This window comes from Phacochoerus africanus, chromosome 5 (genome assembly GCF_016906955.1).
Source record: "Phacochoerus africanus isolate WHEZ1 chromosome 5, ROS_Pafr_v1, whole genome shotgun sequence".
In the NCBI taxonomy this organism is placed as follows: Eukaryota; Metazoa; Chordata; class Mammalia; order Artiodactyla; family Suidae; genus Phacochoerus; species Phacochoerus africanus.
Genome location: NC_062548.1, coordinates 60,646,776 through 60,668,375, shown reverse-complemented (window position 1 = coordinate 60,668,375; position 21,600 = coordinate 60,646,776). Strand labels below are relative to the sequence as shown.

General features: G+C 47.4%; 1 protein-coding gene across 6 annotated transcripts in view; it reads right to left on the bottom strand.

Annotated features, from left to right (window-relative positions):
* Nucleotides 1-21,600, bottom strand: part of FAM178B (family with sequence similarity 178 member B) — an 87,640-nt gene that overhangs the window by 44,276 nt on the left and 21,764 nt on the right. For 5 of the 6 annotated variants that reach the window (XM_047781514.1, XM_047781516.1, XM_047781517.1 and 2 more), the window contains one exon: nt 294-408. In XM_047781514.1, coding sequence (XP_047637470.1) covers nt 294-408 — 115 coding nt within the window. Of the gene's footprint in view, nt 1-293; nt 409-21,600 lie in introns of those variants that run through there. The other variant, XM_047781520.1, reaches the window with a different exon arrangement.

Sequence of the window (21,600 nt, the reverse complement as noted above, 5' to 3'; positions counted from 1 at the left end):
TTCCTGGTGCTGAGGCTGGATGCCACCGACAAGAATGCAAATGGAACGCTATGATGAACTGCCCATTGTATTACATTCATTAAATAGGAAATACTGGAAATTAGTGTTTCACAGAATGAATATATGTTTAGAAGAATCTCTCTTTAGGGAAAATATTTTGTTTTGTTTTTTTACATTTTTCCTGAGATGAAACTGGTACTGTGCACATTTAATGTACACATGTGCGTGGATGTGAACTGAGTTCAGTGGCCGCAGAGCGCGTGAGGGAGGACGGGGACCAGGGAGGTACTCACCTCCCACTGTGCTGGAAGGGCCCCAGGGGGTGCAGTGCTGGGCTTCGGGCTCCCAGGCTGTGGAATGCGGCCGTGACCTCTTGCAGCGAGGGGCACCACAAGTACGTGTCCTCATCTGTCAGACCAAAGAAGGGCGGTGGGTTAGGGCAGGCAGAGCAGGACAGGCCACGCTGTGCCCACAGGCAGGGCTGGACATGATGGCTCCTGGCCTTCGGGGACCAACCTGAATCCTCTGGCACCACAGATGTTTTCTGGACAGGGAAGCCACCAGTGGTGTGCTCACGTTCGCCAGTGCTCTGGGCACCTGGACCTTCATTCTCCCATCTTCAAGCTATGACCACCCAGGGAGGATGATGCTCTGACCATCTCCATCAGGCAGTGATCAGGGCGCTGAGCTGCCCTGAGCTGAGCCAGATGCCCGAACTGGAGGCCTCAAAACCGCAAGACTCAGGAGACAGCAGTCTCCACAGCCCCAGGCTCTCCGCCACTCAGGGCGGAGGCCAGCCCTGCACCTACTGCCGACTCAGCGCCCCTGCCGTCACGTCTGGGTGTTCCCAGGTCCACCAGCCCTGCAGCCCAGGAGGTGTCATCCTGCCAAGCTCCAGCCGCAAGGAGCTCTCTCCTGATGAGTTTAACAAGACGCGAACGATAATCTGACCATATGGACAAAAGGGAAAAACCTTATGCACTGACAGCCTTTTCTACTGTCAGACTTACTTAAGGATATTTTCCAAACCAGAGCCAGCTGCACCCCTGCATCACACCCCACATGCTCTTCTGCACGGTGGCATCCCTACCCCAGCAGAAGCAGAGCCCACCCTCTGCTCTCTCATTCCTCCACATATTATTTGATTTACCTGCATCTTGTCTTCCTCTCCCCATTAGAATGTAAACTCCATGAGGACAGGGCCAGTCTGCGCTGCTCACTCCTGCACACCCAGCCCCAGAGTGGCCGGTGTGTGGAGGGAGCCGGATAAATGGATGGATGTACGGACGCACCAATGGGGAACATCCTACACAAAGTGACCAAGTCAAGCATGACTAAGAGAGAAACTGGAAACAAGACACAAGACAAGCTGGCAGTGTCTGGAACACAGATGATGGATCTGACTGTGGGGACTGTGGGCATCAAGAACGTGGAGACAGGGCCAGGAGCACAGGAGCAGCTCAGGCTTGACGCTTTGCCCTTCTCGGGGGTGAGCCTTCCCTCCTAAGGGCCCACCTCGACGGATCCCACTGTGTGTGGGAACTGTGCCTGGTGCCAAAGACAAAAAGTTGACCCAGGAGCACCCTTGACCTCAGGGAGCTCACAGTCTAGGAGGGAGAGCAGCCAGACACATAAACAAATACAACAGAGCTGTTCCTGCAAAAACCGCAGTAAGTGAAGGGTGTGGAGCCTGCTGGGGCGGGGGGTAACTGGGGGCTGCTGGTAGGAGGGCAGCTGGCACAGGTACCAGGAAAGGAAGCACACACCCGGCAAAGGGACAGAAATGACGAAGGCAGAGAGGCATGGAAGATCCTGGCACATTCAAAGCAAGAAAGAAGGTGTCCTAAAAGCACTGAGATGTCTCAGCAACAGTGTGACACACAGCCAGCAGAGAGAGGGTCTCTGAGCCCCATCCAGGGACGTTCTCGAGGCAGCATCGAGTGTCTTTCTCTCTGGAAAGGAATACAGGCCAAGGCTCACCCAACAAGTAATTAGACTCTTGAAGGAGGAAAAACTTTCTTGTTTGTTTTTTTCCTCTCGGGCAACTTAACAAGTCAAAGAACTGTAATGATACCCTTGCCTCCTTCACAAAGGAGAGCTGGAAGAATGAAGTCTGCAAAAGCAAAAGGAGAGAGGGCTGTTTACCCAAGCTCTGGGGGCCTGTGTGGGCGGTGCTGAACTTGCTACGCTGGGGTGAGGGTAGGGGCGGGGGAGACAGTGTGGTAAGAGAATGGAGGAGGGCGAGGCCCAAGGAGGCCCTGCTTGGCAAAGATGTCCTGCCAGCTGCCTCAGACCCTACTGCCCGGGTAGGCCATGCAGGTGCATCTGCTGCTTGTGAAACACTTGAGAGCAGCAGTGTGGATCCCGCCAGCAAAGGCCTGGAGCCCAGCCTCGGCACCTCCCAGCTCCCACTGGTGATGGTTCCACATCCCCACTCGACCCAGGCTGATGTGTCAGGAGCAGTTTCAGAGAAAGGGGCCTGTGATGTCTTGGGATAAATCAGTCCGCATCGACAGCCCGGTAAGTTGGTTAAGTGACGACCAGCACCCGAGAGCCTGTAATTAATGCAGCCTGTAAGTAGGCCATGTGCTCAGCTTTTCCTGGGCACTGTTTGTCCCGAAAGAGGGTTTTCTAGAGAGCTGACAGAGAAGAGTCTTCCTAACTCAGTCTCTACGCCCACGGCACAGTCATCTGAGGTGACTCCCTGGGGGAGCAGCAGGGCCCTGGGCCATTTCAAATGCCAGCAGCAACGGCCCTGCTCATCTGGGCTCTGCTTGGAGGCTGAATCTGAATGTTCTCCTGGGATAGAACTGCAGCTTCAGGAGAAGGCAGGGGAAGAAAAGCATCAGGCCTGAAATAAAAGTGACTTTTCCATCTGTGCCTGGGAAGAAGCTTTACTTCACGTAACCCACTGTTCTCCGGGCACCTTGTGCACAGAATATGGGAAAACCACACGCATCCCAAGAGCCCCCCCGGGTGCTCAGGCAGCCCCAGCAGTGAGCTCAGCCCCCCTCCCCTCACTCTCTCTGTTTCCTGGGCCTTAGGGGTGAGAGATCTGCAGGCATCAGTTCTAGTTCGCCCCCTCCCTGCCCCCAAATCAAGTCACCAATGAGCATCCCGAGTGCTACACTGGGAGGGCCAAGTACCCTCTGACTGGGTCCTGATTCTCTGAGGCCCCACAGTTCCCCAGGAGGGGGCATCCCCATCAGCCGGAACGGGGGATCTGGTTCCTGAAGGAGCACAAGCTACCGAGCCAGCACATGGGGTGTGGGGCTCATGACATCTAGAGGAGGCTGAATATCTCGTCATTTCTTATCCTGCCAACTCTGGTCACTTAACTTCCCTTGGCGCTTTCATATTTGAATTTAAACACTGTCAGTATCGCGGGCTTTAGTCAATCAGCTCTAATCTTAGTCATTTTAAACTGTTATTCACTCAACAAATGGTAAGTGGACACCAGGGGACCGAAGTTCTGGTCTGACAGAGCTGATGGTGTGCTGTGGAAACAGACAATGCACACAAAAACTGAATGCACAAAACCATGCCAGGAAGTGTAACCAGCATGGAAGGAAGGGGGTCTGGGTGATGCAGGGAGATGTTACAGGCGGAAGGAAGAGCCCTGCAGAGACCTGGGTCCAGCCCGAAGACCCCAGGGTCCTGGAGCCAGTGCCAGGCTCAGGGCTGGGGAACGAGGTCAGAGAGACCTGGGAGGGGACCTGCCCACCCTGCAGACAGGCCAAGACAAAAGGCAAAGGGGACATTATCAGAGGGATCCACACATGTAGTGGGAAGAAATCCTATTAAGTTCACATTTAAAACACTTGCGCTTCACTGTCCAGCTATAGTGTGAGCACAGGACCTGCTCACCTGCTCACCCACCACAGGGCATGCACGCGGGACCTTGAAGGGCCCCAACGTGGGGGCCCTGACCCTCTCCCTGGCCTCTAGTACCCACTGGTTCCCCCCCAGACCTGCTCTGCCTACATTCCTTTTTTTTTTTTTTAAACAAGTGGCCACACCTCCAGCATATGGAAGTTCCCAAGCTAGGGGTCGAGCCACAGCCACCGTAGAAGCAATGCCGAGTAGCTATGTTGTGAGCCACACGGGAACTCCGGCCCACATTCTTCCTAAGCTTTTTGTTTCTTCTCTGCTGTGCCTTCCACTCTGCTGGCTCTTCATTTTCCCTCTTCTCTCTGCTCAGAGGACCTGAGCTGAGGTCCTCCCCTCGGGGACCCCCAGCCTCCCTGCCTGCCTTGCTGATGTAATGCAGCCTCTATCCCCTACCACATACACACACACACCAAACCGCATGTATACAACCACCACACCGCTCACACATACAGCACACCACGTGTACTGACATACCCCCCACATACACCAAACACCATGTATTCACACACTACACCACTCACATATACTCGGAGGCTCTGTCAGCCCCAGGTTCATTTATCCATGAGGTGAGGGTATGTACAGGGCAGGGGACACTGTCCCCAGGCCACCTCTCCTCTCTCCTTCCCTCTGTAACCCACGCCATTCCCTGGTGTCACCTAACACTGTGGAGTATTCCAGACCCCATGTGTAGGACAGACCAGGGAACCATGGGCATTTTCTAGAATTAGGTGTGGCTGCAAATAAGAAAAAGCCACAAAACAAAAAGCCCACTGGGGCTTAACTAAGCTAGAGTCTTGCTTCTCACTGATGAAAAGGAAGTCTGGAGGTGGGTGGGCCACTCTGCACAGGGACCTGACACATCTGTAGGACCCTGGGTGCAGCCTCCTGCTCTGGGTCCTTTTCAAGACCACCTGGTGGCCTGGGACGTGGCTAGAGGCCCAGCTACTGTGTGTTTCACCTCCAGACAACCACTTCCTCACTGTGCCACTTCAGTGCACACTCTTGGGTTGTCTGTGAGGCCCCCCTCAGCTTGACTCTGGAAGACAGGAGCAAACCACATTCTCAAGTTTCAAAAGTCTCAAACTGATTTAGACTCGACCAAAGAACAACCGGGTGACAGTCCTGACACGGGGCCAGCTGGTTCTCGCTCACTCTGGATGTGTGAACTGGCCATGCTGGGAATGCTCCTCATCTCTGCACTGAAAGGAAACAGAAGACACCGAATGCTGGCGAGGATGTGGAGCAACAGGAAGGCTCAGGCACCACTGGTGGGAACGTGGGATGGTGCAGCCACTGTAGAAGACAGTCGGGCAGTTTCTAACAAAATCAACATTCTCTTACCATATCGTCCTGCAACTGTGCTCCTTGGTATTTACCCAGATGAACTTATAAGCTGCACAGGAATGTTTACAGCAGCTTTATGCATAATTGTCAAAAGTTGGGAGCCACCAAAATGTCCTTCAATAGGGGGATGGATAAACAGACTGGAGTACCTCCAGACATGGCATACCACTGAGCAATAAAAAGAAATAAACCATCAAGCGACAAAATGACACGGAGAAACTTCCAATGTATACACTGCCAAGGGAAAAGAAGCCAGTCTGAAAAGGCTACATGATGCCAACTATACGCTGTTCCGGAAGAAGCAAACTATAGCAATGGCAAAAACAATCAGGGGTTACCAGGAGTAGGGAGGAAGGCAGGGAAGGAGGGCAGGAGGGAGAAACAGGAGCACAGAGGATGTTTAGAGTAGTGAAACAATTCTGTAGGATCTAGTAATGTCACATGTCATAATTGTACAACCCAGAAACCTTAATGTAAATAGTGGACTTCAGCTAATAACAATGTAACAGTAATGGCTCATCAACCCTAACAAATATACCTCACTAATGCAAGATGTTACTAACAGGAGACATTGTGGGCAAAGGTGGACTCTTTCTGTAAGCCTTAAAACTGCTCTAAAAATTAAATAAAAGGAGTTCCTGTTGTGGCACAGTGGAAACAAATCTGACTAGGAACCAAGAGGTTAGGGGTTCAATCCCTGGCCCCCTTCAGGGGTTAAGGATCCGGCATTGCCAAGAGCTGTGGTGTAGGTCTCAGACGCAGCTTGGATTCCAAGGTGCTGTGGCTGTGGTGTAGGCCAGCAGCTGTAGCTCCGAAAGGACCCCTAGCCTGGGAACCTCAATATGCTGAAACCGTGGCTCTAAAAAGCAAAAATAAATAAATAAATAAATAAACAAAACAATGAAAACAAAGAACTCAGGAGTTCCCTTGTGGTGCAACAGGTTAAGGATCAGGTGTCACTGCACTGGCTTGGGTCACTGCTGTGGCATGAGTTTGATCCCTGGCCTGGGAATTTCCACATGCTGCAGGCACATCCAAAACAAGCAAAAACGAACCAAAGAACCCTTAAACACACACACACACACACAGAGGAAAAGGACTCCACACATAACATCTTTGGCAGGATGCTGGTGTTTGCTTCTGGATCAGGACCCAGCTAAGAACCTAATGCAGTGGTTCTCAGACTCATCTGCACAGTCTGCAATCACTTAGGGAGCAGCTTCAAAAATTACTGCCACCTGTGTCCCACTCCCTGTGACTATGGTTTAATTAACATGGGTGTGGCTTGGGCTCCGGAATTTTTAAGAATTCCCAAGTGATTCTAATACCAGCTAGGCTCAGGAACCACAGAGCTGAGACAGCCATGGCCCTGCCTCAGAGCGGCACCCTGGGACTCTGGCAGATTGTGTGGGTGGGGAGGGGGAGGGAGGAATCAAGGCAGGCAGCCCCCACCACCCATCACACCCAGGGCTCTCAGCCTCCAAGGGGAGGCCAACTGCCTCTGTGGAACCATCAGGGGAGCTTTTATTTTTTTTAATTTTTAAACAAAGACTTTATTTTTAAATTTTTATTTATTTATTGTCTTTTTAGGGCCGCACCCATGGCATATGGAGGTTCCCAGGCTAGGGGTCAAATTGAAGCTGTAACAGCTGGTCTACACCACACCACAGCCCAAGGCAACGCTGGATCCTCAACGCACTGAGCAAGGCCAAGGATCAAACTCGTGTCTTCATGGATACCAGTCAGATCTGTTTTCACTGAGCCACATCGGGACTCCTGGGGAGCTTTTAAAGTGCTCACATCCAGGCTTCACTGGACCAGTCTCAGAGGGCAGGAGCCTGGCCATACTTTGTGAAGCTCAGCCACGGCTGAGCTGGGGTAAAGCATGTCTGCCTGTCGCCACCAGGTCAGCGGATAGGCAGCTCCACTGCCAAGTGACCACAGGGGATCAGAGGAGCTGGTGGAAAAGATGCCTACATCCGCTGTGGACAACATACACATTCCCCAAACCGTCCCCTTGTTCAACGGGGAAGGTCTGAGTCTTACTGTGGACTCGGCTCACAGAGCTGCCAGAGACTTAAGAGAAAGCTGAAACGAAAACAAGCAAAGACACGGTCCCTAAGCTCTGGGCTCGCAGCCTATCAGGAGAGGTAGTATGAATCAAAGAATCTACATGTCAGACAGATAACCAGAGCCACAAAGAGTGGAAAAGGGAGCGTGACAGTGGAGGGAATGGAGGCTAGGGGAGTGGGGGGGGGGGCAGAGGAAGAGGTGAAGACAAGAAGGCAAAAGCCAGGGAGCTGCTGGGAGGAGGGAGAGTGACCCCAAGCAGAGAAATGGGCACAGGCCGAGGACCTGCAGCAGGACGACAGAGGGGAAAGAAGGCCAGTAAGGGTGGAGCACAGATGGCAAGACAGAGAGAAAGCCACGACAAGCCAGACCAGGGCCAGGCCAGGCCAGCCACTCTTCTTCCAGACCATGAAGTTCAGGCTTCCCAGCCCCCTGATTATTTGTAAAACTGGAAAATAATAGTATCTACTTGTTGGGTGGTTGTGGTGACCGAATGAGATGGGCAAAGCCCTGGGCTCAGTGCCTGGCACAAGCTCTCTAGAAATGTTAGCTATTATTTTTAATGAAATTACTTTTATCATCACAACAGACAATAACATGTTTCAAAAATGAGAACCAATTATGAAGCTGAATTACTGTTATTGTCGGGCTCCAATTGGAGACTCTGGAGGGGCTGTGCTGGACCAGTGATAGCTCTGGGGAAGCCAGGGTGGGGGGATCTCCCGGGTGGTCCTCAAAGCCTTTTCCTGCCCGTCTAGGTCTACACAGCCTTCTCACAGTACCAGGGTGGGGACTGAGAGTGCAGCTGGGGCAGCCAAGCTGGATCCCAGCCTGTCTCTCTGTGATGTTCAGGAGTGAAGGGCACCCACATGTGAACAGGGCAGGCCCTGGGCTGGCACCTAAGTGCTCCGTGTGCGTCTGTGATTCACAGATAACGGGGCCATGTGGTTCCCTGAGGGGCAGCTGCCCACGGGCTGGGCCTCCACACTGGGGGCTCCAGGAGCTCTGAACGGCTTCCTCGCCACCCAAGCTGGAGACTGCTCTGCTCGCTGTGAGGCAGATCAGGTGTCCAAAGACAGCATAAGAGCAGAAAGTGTCAACCACATCTATGGACAAAGGGATTTCTGACTGCTTAAAAACCCTGTGAGAAAACAAAAAGAGAAACCAAACCAAACCATCTGAGACTAGGCTGAGGAAGAAATGGCCAAAAAGGAACTACAGAAAGAAACACAGACAGTACTTAGAGCATTCATGCTGCTTAGTATCTTCAGTTTATTGAATAAGGTATGATTCGTGAAGAAATACATTTTTGTTTTGATAACAGCCACCATAGCTTCTGGATCCACCAGATGCTTCACAGACATAATTACCCGCCAACTCTGAAAACAATCCCCGGTGCACAGTGCTGGCCCCTCAGGTGAGGACTCGTCTGTGTCCTGAGGCTGCTTCGTGGTGCTACAGGGTTTCCCCAAGGGATGACTGCTGGACACCCTGGCCTCACTCCATCCAGCCACCCTACACGCTGTCCCCAGTCATGCATCCCTGCACTTCCCTGACACATTGATGCTCAAACTTGCCAATAAGGAGTCTGCCTAGAATGCCAATCAAAGAATGCTTCTGCTGGTCTCCAAACTTTTTTGTTGTTATCTGTCATTTAATTTTTTTTTTTTTTTTTGCTTTTTAGGGTCGCACCTGAGGCATATGGAGGTTCCCAGGCTAGGGGTCAAATCAGAGCTGAAGCTGCCGGCCTATGCCACAGCCACAGCCACAGCCATGAGGGATCTGAGCCGTGTCTGCAACCTACACCACAGTTCACGGCAATGCCAGATCCTTAACCCACTGAGCGAGGCCAGGGATCAAACCCGCAACCCCATGCTTCCTAGTCAGATTTGTTAACCACTGAGCCACGATGGGAACTCCAGAAACTCCTTTTTTAAAAAATTATCATTTATTTATTGTTGGAGACCATGGAACAGCTGAACTTTGCAGAAGGCGAATGTCTTGGACTCAGAGTTCTAAAGCACAGAGTCTCCTTCAAAGACAAGATGAAGGACTTATGCATTAACCATGTTATTCTATAAACAGCTGAACTATGTCCTAAGGATACCTCCTTTGATATTACTAAGATGATAATCTCGTTATTGCCTATGCCTGTCCCTGCCCACAAATCTTGTCACCTTCATTAATCCCATCAATAATAATCTCATCATCTTCCTTAATAAAAAGATATGGCCTAAAGCCTAGGCTCCTTTGCCTTCCTTCTACCTGTTCTATGAACAGAGTGCCTCTTGGTCCCCCACTTTCTAAATGTAAGAGTCTTGTGCGTTTGGTTATACTGTGCCTCCCTCTTCCAGGATTCTCCGTCTCCCTGCAGCGCTAGACGCAGCAGAGTGGCGCCCAACGTGGGGCTGGAAGAGAAGGTCTGCCACTAGTGGAGAAGTAAGGAAGGTCTGCCACAAGCAGGAAAAGGTGAAACTACAGACGACCAGAAAACAGTAGCCTTGCACTCGCAACGGGGAGCCCGCGACTGTGAGTAGGCAAGTAGAAACTTTAAGCCAGGATAACAATGGGGCAGAATCAATCACAAGGAACTAAACATTACATTCAATTGTTTAAATGTAGGTTGAAACAGTCAGGGGCTCTGGTAACAGAGTCCAAGATAGAGGAATTGTTAGAAGCTGTAATCAAATATAAACCTTGTTTTCCAGGCGAGGGTACTGTGGACCTGGAATGTTGGGATCTAATGGGAAAAAATTTAAACCGTACCCATCAGTCTGGGGCCCGTCTTTCAGTTTCTATTTTTTCTAAATGGGAAGCTATCGATATAATTTTTAAAATATACCTCCAACAAACACATTTATAAGCTATATAACTGTACCATGATACCAATATGTTATGTACATGCTATAACGTATTAAAGAGAGAACTTTAAAAAGATGAGCTACTATGATCTAAGTTTCCACCTTGAGAAAGTGAGGCAGGGGGAGGGGAACGAATTAAACCCAAAACAAGCAGAAGAAAGGAAATAAAGGTAAGAGCAGAAATCAGTGAAATAGAAAACAACTGTAAGGAAAGTAAATGAAACCAAAAGCGAACTGATAAACCTGTGACCTGACTGATCAGGAAGAAGAGAGAAACATAAAATACAAATATCAGAATGAGAAAGAGAGCATCATTGATCCAACAAGCATTACAAGAATAAGAGAGATTATGAACAAGTCTGTCAATAATTTTGACAATTTAGATGAATGGACACAAACTAACAAAGCTTACTCAAGAAGAAACAGGAGTTCCCGTCGTGGCGCAGTGGTTAACGAATCCAACTAGGAACCATGAGGTTGCGGGTTCGGTCAGTGGGTTAACGATCCGGCGTTGCTGTGAGCTGTGGTGTAGGTTGCAGACACGGCTCGGATCCCGCGTTGCTGTGGCTCTGGCGTAGGCCGGTGGCTATAGCTCCGATTGGACCCCTAGCCTGGGAACCTCCATATGCCGCGGGAGCGGCCCAAGAAATAGCAAAAAAAGACAAAAAAAAAGAAAAAAGAAGAAACAGATAATATAATTTACCATAAAGACAAATATAAATAACCTAAAAAGACAAAAGAAAAAAAAAACGAAAAGCTTAAATGGCTTCACTGACTAATCACAAGAAACATTTAAGGAAAAAATAATACCAGTTCTACACAAACTCTAACAGAAAACTGAGGAGGAAATAATCCTTTTTTTTTTTTTTTTGCTTTTTAGGGTTGCACCCACAGCATATAGAAGTTCCCAGGCTAGGGGTCCAGTCGGAGCTATAGCTGCTGGCCTACACCACAGCCACAGCCACAGCAATGCCAGATCCGAGCCACGTCTGCGTCCTACACCACACAGCTCACGCTGGATCCTTAATCCACTGAGCAAGGGCGGGGATCATATCTGCAGCCTCATGGATGCTAGTCAGATTCATTTCCACTGAGCCATGACAGGAACTCCCAGGAAATACTTCTTAACATAGTCTATGAAACCAGCAATGCTGTGACACCAGAACCAGAAAGAGTAAAGTACATATGAATATTCTTTATGCACATAAATGTAAGAGTTCTCCACTAAAAATTTAGCAAATTGAGGAGTTCCCACTGTGATGCAGCAGGTTAAAGATCCAGTATTGTCTGTGTAGCAACTTGGGTTGATGCTGAGACAAGGGTTCAATTCCTAGCCTGGTGCAGTAGTGAAGGATCTGGTGTTGCTGCAGCCTGGATTCAAATCCTGACCTGGGAACTTCTATAAGCCTCAGGTGCAGCCTTAAAAAACAAAGCAAAACAAAACAAAAACCTAAAAGACACTTATCTAAAGAAGATACACAGATGGCAAATAAACCAACACAAAGATTACCAAGCTTTAGGGAAATGCAAATTAAAACCACAATGAGCTACCAATGCACATCTCCTAAAAAGACTGACTGTACCAGTGGCAGGGTGCTCCTAACTGGAACTCTCCCCCACCATTGGTGGGAAATGGTACGACCACTTTAGAAAAAAATAGTTCAGCAATGTCTTAACAACTTAAACATGCATTTACCATATGACCCAGCCTATCTGCCTGTGGGTATTTTCCCTAAGGGAAAAGAAAGCAGACATCCACAAAAAGACTTGTATAAGAATGCTTACAGCTGCTTTATTTTCATAGCCCCCAAACCAAAAACAACTGAAATAACCAAGAGGTGAATGGATGAAAAAACTATTGTATTGTCATGCAATAGAACACTACTCGGGCTACTGAAAGGAATGAACTCTTGATACACAATAATGTGGGTGAATTTCAAAGTAATTATGTTGAGTGAAACAAGCCAGACCCCCCACCAAAAAAAGAGTACCTACTGCATGACTCCATTTATATGAAATTATAGAAAATGCAAGCTCATCTGGAATGACAGAAAATAGGTCAGTAGTTTCCCAGAGACAAAAGGGGGAAGAAATGAATTAATTGCAAAGAGGCACAAGAAAGCTTTGAGGGCAGGGGACAATGGACATTATTATTTTGATTGTGGTGACAGTTTTATGGGTACATGCATATGTTTAGTATATAAGCTGTACACTTCATGTGTGTACAGCCCAATATATGTCAATCACACCTCAATGAAACTGTTTTTTAAAAGATGTGTTAAAATGTAAACATAGGGAGTTCCCATTGTGGCTCAGCAGTGATGAACCTAACTGCTATCCATGAAAATGAAGATTAGATCCCTGGCCTTGCTCAATGGGTTAAGGATCCAGCATTGCCGTGAGCTGTGGTGTAGGCCAGCAGCTGTTCCTCTGATTCAGCCCCTAACCTGGGAACTTCCATATGCCTCCAGTGCAAAAAAAAAAAAAAAAAAAAGTAAATATAAGTGTCAATGTTCTCTTTTTGCACCCTGAGGGCTCATCCTGCCTCCAGGGTGCAAAAAGAAAACACCCACTTAGGAGAAAACCCTGCCTGACTTGTGTTGTGTGAGCTGTGGCCTCCTCTGACATCCAGAGAGAGAGGTGTGGGACTCCTAGAAGAGTAATTTTCCATTAGAGGTAACGTGAAATGAATGCCAAAGTGGCAGAAGAAACATTCTGTAAATAAACCAATATATACAAAAACATATATTATGTAGATTGTGCCTTAATCCTGTTCCTGGAAATAATCACAGGAAACTCCTGGTAATGAGCACTTGGAGAGAGGAAAAGGCCATGGGGAGTGAGTGGGGAATGAAGCTTTCACTTTTCACTTTGTATCTTGATCTAGTATTTGACTTTTCCAGGAGTTCCCTGGTGTCCTAGCAGTTAAGGATCCGGCGTTATCACTGCTTTGGTCACTGCTGTGGCACAGCTTCAATCCCTGGTCTGAGAACTTCTACCTGCCAGAGGCATGGCCAAAAATAAATAAATAAAATTCTGTACTTGGTACACAGAATATTTAAAATAAAAAAGAACAGCAGAGGAGTTCCCGTCATGGCTCAGTGGTTAATGAATCCAACTAGGAACCATGAGGTTGCGGGTTCGATCCCTGGCCTTGCTCAGTGGGTTAAGGATCTGGTGTTGCCGTGAGCTGTGATGTAGGTTGCAGATGCGGTTCGGATCCTGCATTGCGGCTCTGGTGTAGCCTGGCAACTACAGTTCCGATTCGACCCCTAACCTGAGAACCTCCATATGCTGAGGGAGCGGCCCAAGAAATAGCAAAAAGACAAAAAAAAAAAAAAGAACAGCAGAGGTTACAAGGCTAGTGAGATTACTGGTCTTTTTTATTATTCTTTTTACAGGAAGTTATATATACATATATATGCTGTGTCCATGGCATGTGGAAAGTTCTGGGGCAGGGACTGAACATGAGCTGCAGCAATGGCAACACCAGGTCCTTAACCTGTTGCACCACCTGGGAACTCCTACAGGAGGCAATCTTACAGAGATTATCTGGGAAGGAATAAGGAAGGCGGGCAGAGAAGAAGGAAGGAGAGAGGATTCGAGCAAGCAAAGCCACCCACAAAAAGGGGCCTATCCAAGAAGGTCTCCAAGCCCCAGTAACAACACTGGAGCTCTGGGCAACACAAGGAAAACCATGGCTACCAAGTGAGGAAGAACAATGTGTCCAAAGACACTTCTCGTGACAATGAAATGAACTTGTTCTGAGAGCCAAATTTCTCGTCCACTTAAAAATATCCAAAGGGAGGGAGTTCCTATCGTGGCCCAGCGGTTAACGAACCAGCCTCTGTGAGGACTCAGGTTCAATCCCTGGCCTTGCTCAGTGGGTTAAGGATACGGCATTGCCGTGAGCTGTGGTGTAGGTCCCAGATGTGGCCCAGATCTGGTGTTGCTGTGGCTGTGGTGTAGGCCAGCAGCTGCAGCTCTGATTTCACCCCTAGCCTGGGAACTTCCATATGCCACAGGTGTGGCCCTAAAAAGCAAAAGAAAAAAAAAAGGTATTCTTGCAGCGCTATAATGCAGTGGGTTAAGGATCTGGCATTGTCACTGCAGCAGCTTGGTTGCTGCTGTTGCGTGGGTTCTACCCCTGGCCTGGGAACTTCCATATGCCGCAGCACGGCCAAAAAAAAAAAAAAAAAATTCAAAGAATGTACTGGCCAGTGTCATTTTGCTTTGCTATATTCTCCCTCTCCTACACAACTACTATAGAAGCTGGCAGGGAATGCAACAGGTAGCTAAGAATGAACAATGTCTTAGAAGCTAACTGGAAGGAGCCTAGGTGTGTTTTACTTCCAAAGTGTTTTAGTCTCATTGATGGAGCTCCTCTTCTCCAGGCACTGCTGCCTACTCAGTATGATTGGCAGCTAGGTTACTGGCCAGTCCTACGCTGGCACAGCCAAAGAATGTCTGTTAAAAAAACATGAGGTCATTTTTCGCAAGAATTAGCTGCACAAGAATATGTTTGCTTTCAAAACCAAACTCTGCCATAAAAAAAAACTATTAGAGCTAATAAACAAGTTCAGAAAGGTCGCAGGATACAAGGTTGATACACCAAAATCTGCTGTATTTCTACACACTAGGAAGGAATGATCTGAAAAGAAAATGAAGGAAGAAAACTCCACTTAGAATAGTATCAAAAGGAATAAAATAATTGGGAATAAATTTGATAAAACAAGGGTAAGACTTGGACACTGAAAACTACAAAACATTCTTGAAAAAAGTTTAAAGAAGATCTAAATAAATGGAAAGATAGCCCATGTTCATGGATTAGAAGGCTCAATATTATTAAGATGATTGTAACACTCAAAGTCATTTACAAATTCAACACTATCAAAAACACTATCAAAACCCCAGCTGTCATTTTTGCAGAGATTGATAAGTCAATCCTAAAATTAATATGGAATTACAAGTGATCCAGTATAGCCAAAACAATTTTGAAAAGAGCAAAGCTGGAGAACTCATACTCCCTAATTTCAAAACTGAACCACAAGCTACAGTGATCAAGAATTCATGGTACTGTCTCAATTATACACATATATATATAAAATTGAGAATCTAGAAATAAACTCATACATCACCCATGGTCAACTGATTTCCAGCAAGGGTGCCAAGATAACATATTGTGGGAAAGAACAGTCAACAAATGGTCTTAGGACAAGTGGATATCCACATGCAAAAGACTGAAGCTGGACCCCTGTCCCACATCATATACAAAAATCAACTCAAAATGCATCAAAGACCTAAATGGAAAAGTGCAAACTATAAGATTCTCAGAATGAAACATAAGAGCACATCTTCATCACCTTGGACAGGCAATGGTGGTATCTTGTTTGACATCAACAGCGTAGGTAACAACAGAAAAAAATAGCTAAATTAGACCTTATCAAAATTAAAAACCTTTGTGCATCAAAGGCCACCATCAAGACAGTTAAAAGATAACCCACAAAATGGGAGAAAATATTTACAAATCAGATATCTGGAAAGGGTTTAGGATCCAGAGTATATAAAGAACTCCTGCAACTCAACCACATAAAAGAACAAATGAATAAAAAAAATCACCAAAGCAGGAGTTCCCATTGTGGCTCTGTGGGTTAAGAACTCAACATAGTATCCACGAGGATGCGGTTTGATCTCTGGTCTCACTCAGTGGGTAAAGGATCTGGCATTGCTGAAAGATGCAGCATAGATGGCAGACGCGGCTCGGATCTGATGCTACTGCGGCTGTGGCGTAGGCCGGCAGCTGCAGCTTCGTGATCCAACCCCTAACCTGAGAACTTCATATGCCGTGAGTGTGGCCTTAAAAAGAAAAAAAAAAACCACCAAAGCATATGAATACTTATCTCCTCAAAGAAGACATACAAATGGCCAACAAGTACATGAACAGGTGCTCAACATCCTTAGTCATTAGAGAAAAGCAAACCCAAACCACAATGAGATATCATGTTATACCCACTTGTATGACTACTATCAAGAGACAGACAATAACGAATGCTGGCAGGGATGTGAAGAAATTGGAACTTGCATACATTTCTAGTGGGAATGTAAAATGATGCAGCCACTTCATAAAATAGTTCAGCAGGAGTTCCCATAGTGGCTCAGCAGGTTAAAAACCCAAAATAGTCTCCATGAGGATATGGGTTTGATCCCTGGCCTCACCTGGTGGGTTAAGGATCTGGTGTTGCCATGAGTTATGGTGTTAAGTTGCAGAGGCAGCTCAGATCTGGCACTGCTGTGGCTTCAGCATAGGTCTACAGCTGCAGCCCTAATTCAACCCCTAACCTGGGAACTTCCATATGCCGCAGGTGTGGCCATAAAAAGAAAATAAAAAGAAAGTAGTTTAGCAGTCCTTCAAAAAGTAAAATATAAGATTCACCATATTACCCAGCAATTCCACTCTTAAGCATATACTGAAGAGTACTGAAAACATACATCCCCATAAACACCTGTGTGCAAATGTTGACAATAACATTATTCACAACAGCCAAAAAGTAGAAACAACCCAAGTGTCCATTAACTTATGAATAGATAAAATATGGCATATTCAGGAGTTCCCACCCTGGCTCAGTGGTAAACAAACCCAACTAGTATCCATGAGGACTCGGGTTTGATCCCTGGTCTTGCTGAGTGGGTTAAGGATCCAGTGTTGCCGTGAGCTGTGGTATAGGTCACAAACTCAGCTTGGACCCCACATTGCTGTGGCTGTAGTGTAGGCCAGCAGCTATAGCTCTGATTCGACCCCTAGTCTGGGAACCTCCATATGCCTCAGGTGCGGCCCTAAAAAAGATCAAAGTAAAAAAAAAAAAAGAAAAAAAGTGGTGTATCCATAAAGTGGAATACTATTCAGACATAAAAAGGAATGAAGTAGTCACACACGCTATGACATGCATGAACCTTGAACATGCTGCTAAGTAAAAGAAGCAGACACAAAAGGTCACATATTGCATCATTTCATTTATATGAAATGTCCAGAATAAGCAAGTACAGTGAGACAGAATGTAGATTAAGAATTGCCAGGGCTGGGAGGAATGGGGAGTGACTACTGATGTATGAGGTTTCTTTGGGGGGGGGGTGATGAAAATGTTCTGGAATTAGATAGTGGTGATGTTTGAACAACTCTGAATCAATACACTTTAAAAGGGTGAATTACACAGTTCATGAATTATATCTAAATAACAACGACAACAATCTGTCCTGGTTTCATCAATTTTTTTTTTTTTGGTCTATTTGCCATTTCTTGGGCCGCTCCTGCGGCTTATGGAGGTTCCCAGGCTAGGGGTCGAATCAGAGCTGTAGCCGCCGGCCTATGCCAGAGCCACAGCAACTCAAGACCCGAGCCGCATCTGCAACCTACACTACAGCTCACGGCAACACCGGATCCTTAACCCACCGAGCAAGGCCAGGGAGCAAACCCACAACCTCATGGTTCCTAGTTGGATTCGTTAACCATTGAGCCACGACGGGAACTCCTCACCAAATATTAATAAAGTTTCAGTATGCCTGCAATGGACCCTACTGTCCTCCAAGATCTGGCCCCATATGTCCAGTCTTACCTTCTGCTCTGCCCCTTAAAGGAAGCCCCACTCTCCCCTCTTCCTTGGTTTTGTTCCTGCTGCTCCCAGCTCTCCTTGCATCACCCCACCCCCAGGGCTCTGCCCAGGGCTGCAAACCAGTAGAAGTATATCCCATCTACAGTCGAATATAGTCTGCAGATGGCTTCACGGTAGGGGTTTGGGGGTTTTGTTTTTCAACTGATTTAGTTACCAAGAGGAAATTTCACATAAACGTCAGTATTCTGGCTACCGGCTGCCTATCCAAGAACCATGCTGCCCCCTTCCCTAGGAAGTCAGTAAGCCTTCCCTGGTTTCGTCCTGGTGTCTGTTCAGGGAAAGTGGGCCCACCCCCACGAAAGAACCCACATCACCCCATTTATCTTTGTAAGGACTGCTCTAGGGTGACTGGGAGAGCAGTCAGAGTTCTAAGCCACAGCAGCAGAAACAGGCTCTGGCTGTTAGCACAGTTTTATTATATGTCAGAAACCAACTGACCTGAAAGCTAATGAAGCTTAAGCTCTGGGGCACCTCACCTGCTCGGTCCCTGTGAGGGTTCCACATTAGGCAGGGAAGCCAGGCTGTAATCAGCAGGCATTTCTACATGAATGGTTCTGGAAATATCCTAAAGACAGCTAGAGGACAGGGACGTGACACTCCCAAGGTCTAGTATTTGGTATCACTTCTCTACTCATTCTCAGTAAATGTTCACTTTCACACTTAATTTTCCATGTAATAAATGAGAGGCTCTGATGTTAGAATTACAGTAAAGGATTTTTTACTTTTTCTTATGGCCTCACTCACAGCATATGGAAGTTCCCCAGACCAGGGACTGAATCCAAGCCACAGCTGTGACCTACGCTGAAGCTATGGCAACGCTGAATCCTTTTAACCACTGTGCCGGGCTGGGGATCAAACCGGAGCCTCGGCAGAGACCTGAACTGCTGCAGTCAGATTCTTAACCCACTCACTGCACCACAGCAGGAACACCATAGTCAAGGATTTTAAAGCAGCTATTATAACTGTGCTCAAGATGGTAAATGAAAATATTCTCACTTTGAATGAATAAGAAATCCCAGTAGAGATGCAGAAACTATTTTTTTTTTTTTTTGTCTTTTTACCATTTCTAGGGCCACTCCTGTGGCATATGGAGGTTCCCAGGCTGGGGGTCTAATCGGAACTGTAGCTGCCAGCCTACACCAGAGCCACAGCAACACGGGATCCGAGCCGCGTCTGCAACCTACACCACAGCTCACGGCAACGCCAGATCCTTAACCCACTGAGCAAGGCCAGGGATTGAACCTGCAACCTCATGGTTCCTAGTTGGATTCGTTAACCACTGAGCCACAACGGGAACTCCAGAAACTATTTTTAAAATAAAAAGAACTAAATGGAAATTCCAAAACTAAAAATTCAAATATTTGAAAGGAGCCTGGAAAAAAGTGAGTCTCCTGGATTCTACTCTGGAGGTGTAGGGTTCATGAGGCTGAAAATTCTTCAGACATTGCTACGGTGTTTAATGGGCACTGGACTGCTAGAAAACAGGGCAAGGAGTTTCTGTTGTAGCTCAAGGGGTTACGAACCTGACTGTATCCTTGAGGATGGGGGTTTGATGCCTGGCCTCGCTCAGCGGGTTAAGGATCCTAAGTTGCTGTGGCTGTGGTGTAGGCCGGCAGCTGTAGCTCTGATTAGACCCCTAGTCTGGGAACCTCCATATGCCCTGGGTGTGGCCCTAAGAAGAGAAAAGAAAAGAGGGCAAGAGTCCTCTAAAACCTGTGATCCAGGAGTTCCCGTCGTGGCGCAGTGGTTAACGAATCCGACTAGGAACCATGAGGTTGCGGGTTCGGTCCCTGCCCTTGCTCAGTGGGTTAACGATCCGGCGTTGCCGTGAGCTGTGGTGTGGGTTGCAGATGCGGCTCGGATCGCGCGTTGCTGTGGCTCTGGTGTAGGCCGGTGGCTACAGCTCCGATTGGACCCCTAGCCTGGGAACCTCCATATGCCGCAGAAGCGGCCCAAAGAAATAGCAAAAAAATTAAAAGATAGAAAAAAAAATAAAACCTGTGATCCAGTTCTGTCTACTGAAACAAAATGGAAAGGACGTCCTGACAAACAGAGAAAAAAAAGTATTAGAAGCCATGACCTCTTACCCTTCACCTCTGTTCTTTCTGCCTTGAACACTGTTGTCATGTGAGAACATGACGATGCTTGGAGCTATGGCAGCCATTCTGCCACCTTGATAGAAGTAGTGAGAAAAGACATGCAAGCTAAGCCAGAGCTCTGAAAATGCTGATCTGCTGAACATACCACAGAAGCACCTGCCTCTGGATTTCTTGTCATGTGAGACAATAAAACTACTCTTCATTGGGTATGTTACTTCAGAGCCCAAGTACATTCTAACTGAAACACAGCTTCTCTTGAAAATGGAGATCTGGCAACATGGAACCTGCCAGCCTCTTTAGATGGGGCAGGGGATCTCTGGTCACTGATCTCAATTGGTCCCCATGGACAACTGAGCCTGCAATCCTCACTCTATCCATCTTTCAAGGGATAGATCAATTGTTACCTCTTCTTTAAAGCACTTTTCCCCATTCCTGCCTCCCCAACCCCAATCCCATCTAGCAGGAAGTCATTTCCTTTTCCTTGGAACTCCCATTTTTGTCTCTGCCTCCTTTTCATCTCCTGTTGCAGATGGAAATTTAATCTCCTCCCACTTGACTATCAACCAGGTGAGAGCAGGAACCACACCTGATTCATCCTTGTATCTCCCTCTGCCATCTCAGCAGAGGTGCTTGAACACAGGAGGTGCTCAATGTCTGCTTAATAAATGAATTAACACTCCCTACAACCAAGAATGTGTGTTCCAGAATATCCCATTCTTCAAGTTCATCAAGGAGCTTTTAAAAGGTGACCTGAGCTGCTTCTCAATCCAGAAGAACAAGTCCCATCTTCCTGCAATCCTCCAGCCTTGGGCTCTCGGCCCTTAGCCCGAGTAACCAGCACACCCATGACTGTCAGCACTGCGGCCTGGAGCCCAGACCCTGCCAGAGACCCAGCCAACCCCACCCTGGCTCTCTCCACACCCAGGAGGGGTGCTGGGGTGAAGGCGATTATGAAGCCCTTTCCCAGGACAATCTGGGAAGGCATGCTGGTCACTACAGACTCCATAAAAATATGGAAATTTACTCACTACACAAATCTCCCCCTTTTTACAAAAGAGGAAGGCCAGGCACCTTTAAAAACTCACCTACCCCAATCACAGGTCCAAAGCCCCAGGGTTCTGCCTCGGAGAGCAGTACCCCACAGAGGACAAGGACACTCAGAGAACCTCAAGCCGCTGACAAATCTGTAAGTATGGCTTCCTTTTGTATCAATTCCGGATCTAACTTAACTGTACAAATGCTTCCTGGACTCACAGCTGATTTTCAGATCCAACTTGCGGTAGGTTCTCTCCTGGCAAATGGCTCCTGGCTCTGGACCTGGCCTTTCCTTTTCTTTTAAAAAAAATTATGACAAAAACACCTAACATAAAATTTGCCATCTTAACCTTTTTTTTTTTTTTTGGCTGCACCCACAGCATGCAGAAGTTTCTGGGCCAGGGACTGAACCTGCACCACAGTAGCAACCAAGCCGCTACAGTGACAATGCTGGATCCTAAACCCATGACATCACAAGTGAACTCTTTTACCACTTTTTTTTCTTTTTAGGGCTGCACCTGCTGTATATAGAAGTTCCCAGGCTAGAGGTCCAATCAGAGCTACAGCTGCCAGCCTATACCACAGAGCCAAAGCAGCCCTGGATCTGAGCCACATGTGCAACCTCTGCTGCAG